This window comes from Cheilinus undulatus, linkage group 18, assembly GCF_018320785.1.
Source record: "Cheilinus undulatus linkage group 18, ASM1832078v1, whole genome shotgun sequence".
Taxonomy (NCBI): Eukaryota; Metazoa; Chordata; class Actinopteri; order Labriformes; family Labridae; genus Cheilinus; species Cheilinus undulatus.
Window position 1 is genome coordinate 23,227,717 of NC_054882.1, and position 10,296 is coordinate 23,238,012.

The window sequence follows — 10,296 nt, forward strand, 5'->3', positions numbered from 1 at the left end:
TGAATCTTTAACCCCCAAAATAACGTACTTGAAGTGAATAAGCAGTCGTATAGTAGGCAATTAACCACGAAAAGCCAACTTACTAAACCACAGACGTTATGTAAATGTATTTTTTTTTTCGTTAAAAAAAACGAAGCCTACAGGTTAGCAAACCGCCAATAAATTAGCCCACAGATTAAAAAAAAGACTAGCGGGATTGTTTTAAATGTAAAATTTGTGAAAAAATAACTTAAGGAAATGTGAAATTTTATGTTTCTGTTACTAGTCTGTCTAGTCACACACACACCGGCCACATACCCAACGGCTCAAATGGGAGTTAACGGCTAAGAAAATTACCAATTATTAGCCAAAATATTCAGATGTGCGATAAATATTAGTTGTGAAATGATGTCCACTTTGCTTTCCCCTCTGCTGCATGAATATATAACATCTGAAGGCCCAAACTGTTATTTGGGTCAGCCTTACATTGCCTTTGGGCTTTTTGGTTTCTTTAAATAGACCATTTTCATCGAAGTCTTTGAAATGTCTCAACAGGGAGGCAAGGTTGTACAGCAGTATCCCGCTTAGTTTTGGTAGTCTGGCGCAGGTTTTGCACTCATATGGTCAACATTTAGTAATGAAATAGACTAATTTTAACTTTAAAAAGCATCATGACATGTTCTGTAGTAAACCTTGTTCAGTATCCTAAAATGTAGTCGTTTGTACTTTTAAAACTTGTTATCAAAGAGCCATCATTCCTAAATATTAAGCTCAGTACTTTTTACAAGCTTTTAAATCCCTGCAAAATGAATAGTTCCTGGGGAGAAAAATGTTGTCAAACTAAATCAAACACAGGCCAAATTGTATCTCATCAAGACTTTATCCAAAGAGTAAGACACAGATAGAAATCAAAAACTTTATTACAAAAATAAGTTACACTCACCTCCATTTTACAGTATAAAACAATTTATTTGCAGGAATGCAAAAAACGTTGTTGGCCACCAACAATAGTTTAAAACTGCTAACATCTTTTTTTCAAAAGGTGGTTGTTATGATTTTATTGAGGGAGTTAACTGTATAGAAAACTGGGATTGAAGAGCAGTTTCCTTTTTGCTATACCCGGAAATAGAAATCATTCACTGCAGTATCCCTTCTACCACTAAGTGACAATGATCCCTCACCAAATCATGGCAGCTAATGTTAGGCACACATGCTCACTGGCTGGGCAATATGGCAATTCAGTCGTCCATCAAGATTAACTCGAAAGATCTACACAGTTGCTGTCGTCGGAGCTGGAAAGGGATCACCTAAGACCGACATGATTTTTTTTTTCCTGTTTCCTTGGACATGATTAGGTTGCTTAACACCATCTTGTTGTTGGAAAATGTGATGTTTCAATATAAAAAACAAACCCACTGGAATATTAAAGTGGTTAAAAAAGGGACACTGCAGGGCTTTATTTTTGTTTTTTATTTTTTTAAATCAAAGGCAGTTGGATGCCTGTGATGTTGAAGCCTTTACAAAAGTAACATTTTATCCGAAAAACTATACAACCAGTAACTACATACTCTGAAGAAGCAAGGCGGCTAATTCAGTTCAAAATAGGATAAAAGCAGGGCTTGTTTAGACTCATCTCATGAGATTGTTTTGCATGCCCAGTTTGACTGTTTGCAGTGTCAGAGCTGCAGCTAAAATGACTATATTACATTAAGTACATCGTTTTTGCGCTGCAGCTCTTGTGCATATTTTGTTTAAAAACAAGCCCTGCTTTCATCAATATAGTTTCCCTATTTACAGTACAGGCCGGGTAGTTTAGTCCTCTGTACTGAGGTAGTCAACCAACCCTTTAAAGACAAGTTCTGAAAAGAACCACTTTCCTGGAATGCCTGACTTATCCATGCCAGGTGGGTACACCCTAAAAACCTGCAAATGTTCTGTCAAACATCCAGATCAAACGATTAAGATTGGACATGGATATTCCGACAATAAAAATTGCGATTAGCACAAAAATATACAATAGCATCAAGCTCCTTTGAGCCACTTCAAACCTAAAAACTTAAAAAGTGCAAATTCTTCAATAATTATTTAAAAAATGGCATGTTCAGGGACAGGGAAGGGGGAGATTGTAAGGGCAATACACAGCTCTGTTTATCAGAGGCTGAGTACAAGGGCTCTGGGCAAATATGCTATGGGGATTTACAACCCTCCATCACTTTTTTAAGGTGGCAGTTTGAGAAAAAAAAAATACAAAAAAAGGGGCGGGGAGGGGATGCTTCTTCTGTAAGGCTGGAATATCATTGGACCTTTTTTGTCGCGCTCATTTTTTTTCTTTTAAACATCCATTGCAGCTTACGGTGTAACCCCACACATCAAGTCAGTATCCACTGGGACAGGTCAGGATCGCCCTCGGCCCCGTTTCCCTGCTGGACCATTGAGAGGAGAGAAAAATATTAGTCCAGCGGAAGAAAATCCAAAATAAACACCCACATTTCTCATCAATCGAATGACTGCAGCCTAACGAAACTCCATAAAAATTAAGAGTTGAGATAGTATCATGCAGGTAGGACAGAACTCAACTGAGCTTTCAAAAATATATGTTTTGAATGACCTTTATTAGCATTCAAACAATCTGAATGAGTGCTCTGAAACATGACACCTGGCAGATTCAATATTAAGTCAATAATCAGGTGTGCTTTTTACTGCAGACTTGCAGTTATTACCAACATCATTTTAAGACAATCTATACCTGCTCTGTGGAAGGTCTTTAAATCTTACATGTACTTTAACACCTCCTACATCAGAACTGACAACTGAACAACTAACAGTAAAATAACCAAAAAGAAACAGAGCCACCATGATTTCTTTTGGAGTCAAATAGTATTCTGAAGTCATAAAGTTAAGCTTTATCCGTTATCACAGAGTTACCAAAACTATGTACAACAAAAATAAATAGAAATATTTACCTCTGCTTGTTCCAGGGCCTCCTCGCTGGGAGAAGCCCAGTCGGCCCCTCGGTGTGACAGCACCGCGGCCCCTGGTCTGAGTGGCACTGCCGCGGACTCCTCCCCTACCTCCTCGGCCTCTTCCAGACCCCTGGAAGTCATCGTAGCCATAGTAAGGGTCGTCATAGCCACCCCGGTAGTTGTGGTAGTCGTAGCCGTAGTAATCATAATAGTCTTCATAGCCATAGTAGTCAGGGGGGTAAGAATAACCTCCCCGGCCTCCTCGGCCACGGCCTCTTGTGGGTGGTGGCATGTGGGGAGGCCCATAGTAATAGTATTCATCATACCTGAAGGATTCAAAAACTCAACGTAAACACAGCATTCTGATTCACATTCGTCAGCTGATCCATGCATGATTAAAAGCTGAAGGTTTGAGTGATTAATTTCTCTTACATCTGTGTTTTAGCTGCTTGTCTTTGAGCTTTGCGTTCTTTCCGCTTCTGGTCAGGGGGTTTGGCAAAGACGATTTCAATGTGCTCTCCCTCGAGGTCTTTTCCATTGAGATCAGCCAAGGCCTGGAAATGTATCAACACAGTTGCATTTAGATATAAAGTTCACATTCAATGTGTTTTGTGCTGTATGTTTGTCCTGAGTCATTTTCTTGGTCCCTACCTTCACAGCACCATCTCTTTCCTCAAAGTGGATGAAGGCGTAGTCTTTCAATTTCTTCACTCGCTCCAGTTTGCCAAACTGACTGAAGGCCTTTTCAAGTATCTCCTCCGTGACAGTGCTTGCCAAGTTCCTCACAAACAGCACCTTGACCTGGTAATGGCAACACAAAGTGAATTTTTCCTCCCTGGAAAATTAGCACACAGCTGCAGGAACAGTTTGATACCTCACATACATTTAGTCCCTGCGTCTCACCTTGGCCATAACCTCTGGGTCGGGGTCCTCAATGGGATCAGCCCACTCCACGGTGACTACGTTTCCCCACACCTTAACCTTGCCGCTCATGAGCCGGCGGCGGGCCTGAGCTGCCGTCTTGTGGTCTTCGTACTCCAGGAAGCAGAAGCCTCTATTCTTCTTCTTGTCATCAGGCTGGTGGTACAGTATGACATCATTTAGACCCTCTGTGGAGATGACAAATGGGAAATAACAGCATGTTAACAGGATATTCAAAAGAAACCAGTTACATCTGTGACATACCAACAAACAAGTGAAATCAAATCTGCCTTTCAAAACAAATGAAACTATTATTGATACCTAGCTCTGAAAGAAAACTGCCTTTACCAGGTTTAGTGTCCAATCAGATCTTAGCGGTAAACCATCATAGTAACATGAGTCACTCCAGCAGAGTAATGAGTTCATCATCGGACACAAAAGAAACTACATTACAACTCTTAAGAGCAAAAGGAACCTAACCAAAGTTACCAAACAAGCAAAAAGTAAATAAACTAAATGTAGGAGTGAAGCTTCAAATAAATATTACAATAAATGAGATGTGGAATGAGAGTTTTAAGGATGCTGCTGACTTACCTGTGACTTTTGCAAATTCTTCAACAATCTGCTCTTTTGTTTTACTCTTGGGGATGGAGCCAACAAACAGTCTATTATTGGCCACAGAGATGCACACACCGATGTGTTTACCCGGTCGGATTTCAGTGTTGTTGCACTGCAGAAGGATGGAGGACAGTGTAAGTATAAAGCAAAAACAACAACATCAACATAGTGGAGTTTTGGCAACTTGTGTCCTTTTCAAACTCAGCATCTATGCTTCCTACATCCAAAAATGTTCTCTGACTCTTCTATGTGCTATAGTAGCTTTCTATGTTGTCTAAACTCAGTCCAGCTAACTACAAACAACTACATGATAACCGTCTCTGCTAAGACTTGCAGAAGACTAAGCGTACCAATTTGACAGCCTGCTGTGCAGCTTCTTTAGTGCAGAAAGTGACAAAGGCGTAGCCTCTGTTCAGGCCACTTAGAGGATCCATCATCAGGCGGAGGTCCCAGATGGGTCCGGCTTTCTCAAACAGCGGGACCAGCTCATCCTCAAAAAGGTCTCTGGGGATTTTACCTACAAATATCTGACAGGCAGAGGAAAAAAGAGAAACGTGGTCCATGAGAGCAACTCTTTGATCAGACATCTAAAAGGTAAAAACAAACAATTTGCATTAAGGTAAAGAGGTGTCCAATCAGCTCTTAGCGGTAAACTATCAGTGTAACCATGGTTACTACAGAGGATTAAAAAGTTTCATCATTTGGACACCACGAGACACGAATGCACTTTGCTAAAATCTAGTATTTCCTTAAGAGTTCATCCTTCTTTCTTGTAAATGTTTAATAAATATATAAGTTAAAGTTTCTTACCTCCGTACCAATGGTGGGCTGTGCCCCCGAGTGGGCGGACTCTGGTGGAGGACCTCCATACTTCCTCTGACCAGTTGTCACATCAAGTGTGTAGCCAGTCCTCTCCAACAAAGCCTGATCATCAGAGAACAATGAAGGGAATAAAGGACATGGTTTAACACGTATGGCAAAAAAAATTGTTGTAAAGCACATTAGAAAGGGCAACATTTTTATACATCACTCAAAAGTGGTCATGCACATCCTTCTTTTTTTATCAAATTCTATACAGTTTTTTTGAACAAAGGATCAGTTCTCACTTTGATTTTGGCTTCATCTGGTCCTTTATTGGTGTCTGACACTTTGGTCCCTTGCTTCTCTCGCTGTCTGAACGTCTTCATCACGCCACAAAGAAAGGCACTTTTGTTCTGCATAAAGAAAAAGAAAAGGGAGGCAAAGGAAGCATGAAACATTATTTATAAATGCCAGCATCATCTAAATGAATTTTGATTCTTTATTCCATGCATAATATGAGCAGGGAAGGCCTGATCAGGCCTCAAAGACTGGTATCAGCAAATTATATTACACTCTGACCGAAGGGATTCTTTTTTAAAGTTTACAGTCACACAGTGTTTTTATCTTTTATAGCTTTCATGTTTAGTAACACAGAGAGTAGAGTTTTGTCACTCTAGAATCAGTTTTGTGTATAAATAAGGCCTTCCACTCCCCCCTACAGCAGCACAGTGCACTTCATTTGTTGTCGTTTAGAAAATTTGTACAAAATTGTTTCATAACAACAGACTGTGAGTCAGTTGTATTGTGCAGCCATAAATGGGAGTTTAATGCAAGAATGGGCAACCAGTGGTGTAGAGATGACAACAACAAGTAAGCTGCCAAGTGCAACAGGACCTCATAAAGCCAGTAAGAGTAATGTTGAGTTTTTTTAGCTTGATAATTAAAAATAAATTACACCAAATTCATTTAAGAACTGACACAATGCAGAGAGTTCTTCTTCTTAAGAGTTTCAGAGCTATTTAATAATGAAGAATATGCACTGGATTAATTTTGATGTTTTATTTTGTCAAACATAAAACAAGATTATCATTACTGGACCAGGAGAAAAAAATAAAACAGCCATCTACCAGAAAAGCCCCAACTGCACATTAAATCTGTATGAAGGCATCAGAAATGAAGGGTTCCACTTATTTAAAACAAAAAAGCATACCTGAACATGTGAGAGGTCACTGTCCTTAAATTGTAAAAGGACTTGCAGAGCACCTTCCACCTGGAATTCTTTCAAGGCGTCAATCGCTCGATCATCTAAGTCACTGTGTGACACCAAACCTGGAGGAGGGACAACAACAAAAAAAACAAGATGAGCTTTATACAGGTACCAAGATTTCATACTATATCAGAATTGTTGATCCAAGAAATGTAAAGTACAACTTCAAGGACAATATGAAGCTTTTACATGCCAGTGATTTTTCAAGACAAATCTTTTAAATTGTGAAATGGACAGATAATGATCACTACAGTAAGGAGTGAAGGCCAGGAGCTTCATAATGTGATGAAGCTGTATTTAGTAGTCAGGCTGCACTTTACTTTCCAACCAGCACATTTTTGCAGAACTAATCACAACAGATGTGACAGTGCAACTCGATATGCCAGTGCCACTCTATACTGTGGCTGGGAGTTTCTAATGAGCCGGTCTGCGTTCTGTTCTATGGAGGGGCCATCACCTGTCCCAGGCAGCCGCACACCAGACAGCTGCTGCCATTGTTTCTGCCTCGGCCCCATCTGGCTGAAAAGGCCCAACTGGAACTTTTCTAGATCTGACTGACCGAATGAGTCCTAAAATGACCCCCAGACTTTGGAAATGTAGCTCACCCGTAAAAACTTGTAAAATCCAACCAGCAACAGAAACATTTAAGCTGTAGCTTATATCATATCTGCACCTTTTCATCCCTCTGCAACTTTTATTTGAGCAGCAGAGAAACTTCAGAGAAATGAATGGACAGGCTGGACAGGCTCACCAAGACACTCCCCAAGAGAGGACAATTGATTTGCCCTGACACCAGTGATCATGCAACCATGTTGGGAATGCAAATGCTGCAATCATTTACACATTTTCACTCTAGCAATGTGTAATTTTATATTTTGTAGCACTGCAGTACCCATTTTGGTAGGAAACCACAAAAAGTTGCTTCAGGATCCCAATTCCCCCATTCAAAAAGGTGATATAATGACAATACATGCAAAAAATTGATAAACATAGAAATTTGCATATTTGAATATGCAAGTATAGTCATTGTGCCTTACCTGCTATGAAAATTTCATCTAGTTTTTCAGCAACTTTCTGTGGTAAACCAGCTTCTAATAAAGTCTGGAAGTGCTCAGAATGGGTAACTGCAGCAGAGGTGTCCATTGGTTCTTCTGGACCATTTCCATTAATATGTTCTGTGGCCATGTCTCCAGAAATCTGTGTAAATGCAATGAGCCAAATTAATCCTGGGTCAAGGGCAAGGCTTGGCATGTGTTCAGGAGAGTGCAAAGTCTCAGACTTGTAAGGTCAAAAACACTGATGTTTTAAGATCTTAGAAACACAGTGTGTTACGAATTATTAGGCAAAACTTAACAATACATGGATAATTTAACCATGTGTAAAACTAGTAATCATGGTTGTGCAGGCTGTTGTCTGGAGACTTTTCACTATCCTGACTATCACTTGCAGCTCTCAGCTTTCATGATGTAGAAACTAAGAAACCTGTGTATAGGCAATTGACAAATGTTCCAACAGTTTGCTTTGCGCTAGAAAGGCAACACAGATACCATATACCCCACAAAAATCAATTAAATGACATCTTACACTAACAGTGACACTACTGGGTCTGTGTCCATGTGGCAGTATTTTCCTTTCTGATTTGTTCTGAGTTAAGAAAGTTGAGCATTTGATAACTCCACTATCACAGTATGCCGCTGCTGTTTCTGAAGCCTGGTCTTCTTTGGTCCCTAAATTACATGTTAGCTTACCTTCTCACTGCTGACTTCAGCACAGGCTAGATAGCCGATACACGTGTTCCACAAGAGAGAGCCCCGGTTTCCGGTGACTGACCAATGAGCAAGTATGCACCATTTAGCTTTTTGTTTTCTGACACTTTGACGGCCCACATAGTAACAGTGGTAAACAATCCAATTGTCACGATAGAGTCCACATCAACCACAGACCCCAATGTCTTTATAAGAACAGAAATTGAACGTAAACGTCGGTATAGCAGCGATCCATCGGCGCTCTATAACATTATTTAAACTGCAACACTGGTCTCATCATAAAGTGAACAACAATCCTCCGTTATGGTCTAACGCTAACTCAGTTAACGTCCCCTAATGATATCATGCAACCTTTATCCACTGTCTGCTAATCAACCTCATATCGGTAAGCACGTGCTGTCTCGGTAGTTAAAAACATTTATGCACTCCTTAAAAGTATCTACAACCTCGTAATGCAAGTCAAAAATGCATCTTCAATCTGTAATATTTGCAAAAGTGATGGAATATACAATTCACAACCGATGTTGGTGATATCGTTAAATTTAGCGGGGAGGGACAGACTCGCACACGTTGAGGCTTGCTAGCTAGCGGGCTAGTTTGCACGGCCACTGTTGAAGTAATCAAGCTAACTCGGGATCTTCACCGGGACAATAACATGACGCGCTGGGGTGTATTTGCTATGCTTGCATCTGAATACAAAATTTTAGAGGGAAAGTAGCCTGTCTGTTATTAGACTTTAAACACTGGATCGCACATTTTGTTTGAGTGACCAGGCTTTGCCAGCTAGCCGCTGTTAGCATACGATGACAATGAGCGTGTCAGTTCCATGATCTGTCAAAATAGGCTAGCTTAAGCTAGCATGCTAATTCGGACGATATTTCAGTGAGGCCATTGTTATAACGTCATTTGTCGGCATGGGCTCTAACAATAAACTAAGTTTAGCGTTTATATCCACAGTTATTGCTTCAAGGCCTTGATAGCTAAAGATTTAGCCTGCTAGATGCGTGGTTTGTCAACGTGCCGCCATGTAGGAAGAGTCCATTTTCAAAAAGCCGGTCTGGAGAACTCGTTCCCAACCACCACCAGTTTCCACATTGTTTGAAACAGCACCGCACGATTCAGACTTTTTGCAAGCAATTAAGCAACAAAGACGTGACTAATTAGAAGCATTCGCCCTACCTGCCGCTGGATCACCAACGCGTATGGTGTGGATTACTTAGGAAGATAAATGTGATATTTAAAAGACAGAAAAAGTGTAAAACTCCCGGCACTGGTCCGGCTTCAGTCATTCACTCTTGATGATGTAAAATGGCTGCCACGTTCACGCCTCGAGTTTTGTCTCGTCGATGGGGTTTCTTGGACAGCCCTGCACGGGCTTGCCTTGTATGCATTTTACAGAAGAGCAGCAGGTCATCCACAGCATCCGTCACAATTACTACAGAAAGCAATTTAACAACAACAGCACCGCGCCGTTGACTGATAAAAATGTTATTTTACTATTAGAAGGCTTTGTCACCAACATAATATGTTTGCAGAAAAAAAGCTAGAGCCGTACTTTAGCGTAGTTTACAAAAGTAAACCTTATAACGAAATAAAAATGATAACATTGCTTTTTACACTATTCTTTGGATTAGTCGGAGCAGCACTGATAATGAAACTAACAGAAGCCCAACTCATGATCGGCATTCTTGGTTAAAGTATTGTCTAAATCAAGTCTACATATGGCAAAGTCCCAAACTACATGCCCTCTGTACGGTGGCTAAAGTGGACCAACACTTGCACTATTTCAGCAGAGTGGCTAACTGAAGAACCGAGGTAGGTCCCACTTTCCACCACACCGTGTCACCCTTTTCATAGATTTAACATAGTCCTGCCACATGAACAAAGGAAGATGTCTACAGAGTGTATACTTAAAAAGAACCCAAAAATTATTGTATGGTGGCCTAAAAGAGTTAGTTAGTTACACAGTAAGAGTGGAAAA

At 40.4% G+C, this 10,296-nt stretch overlaps 1 protein-coding gene across 3 annotated transcripts; it reads right to left on the minus strand.

Moving 5' to 3' along the window:
• Positions 1 to 881: 881 nt before the first annotated feature.
• On the minus strand, positions 882 to 9,651 carry LOC121526268 (heterogeneous nuclear ribonucleoprotein Q). 3 transcript variants are annotated; one of them, XM_041812773.1, is made up of 12 exons: positions 9,495 to 9,651; positions 7,587 to 7,746; positions 6,493 to 6,611; positions 5,588 to 5,695; positions 5,292 to 5,405; positions 4,832 to 5,008; positions 4,458 to 4,593; positions 3,846 to 4,051; positions 3,594 to 3,743; positions 3,375 to 3,496; positions 2,943 to 3,268; positions 882 to 2,402 (listed from the first exon to the last, which is right to left on the minus strand). In XM_041812773.1, the coding sequence occupies exons 2-12, from the start codon at positions 7,732 to 7,734 to the stop codon at positions 2,374 to 2,376; spliced, it is 1,635 nt and encodes a 544-aa protein (XP_041668707.1). In that variant the 5' UTR covers positions 7,735 to 7,746; positions 9,495 to 9,651; the 3' UTR covers positions 882 to 2,373. The 3 variants fall into 3 exon arrangements, with proteins under 3 accessions (XP_041668707.1, XP_041668710.1, XP_041668709.1); XM_041812776.1 differs by lacking the exon at positions 9,495 to 9,651 and adding an exon at positions 8,298 to 8,414; XM_041812775.1 differs by lacking the exon at positions 7,587 to 7,746 and having other exon boundaries at positions 9,495 to 9,641.
• Between the last annotated feature and the right edge of the window lie 645 nt (positions 9,652 to 10,296).

Excerpts from the sequence above, each read along its gene's own strand:
- LOC121526268 (XM_041812773.1), bottom strand. The coding sequence starts at position 7,734 with ATGGCCACAGAACATATTAATGGAAATGGTCCAGAAGAACCAATGGAC. Across the intron at positions 4,052-4,457 it reads AGAATTTGCAAAAGTCACAG|AGGGTCTAAATGATGTCATA; the intron begins GTAAGTCAGCAG and ends TCATCTCCACAG. Across the intron at positions 3,497-3,593 it reads AAAGAGATGGTGCTGTGAAG|GCCTTGGCTGATCTCAATGG; the intron begins GTAGGGACCAAG and ends ATACATTTCCAG.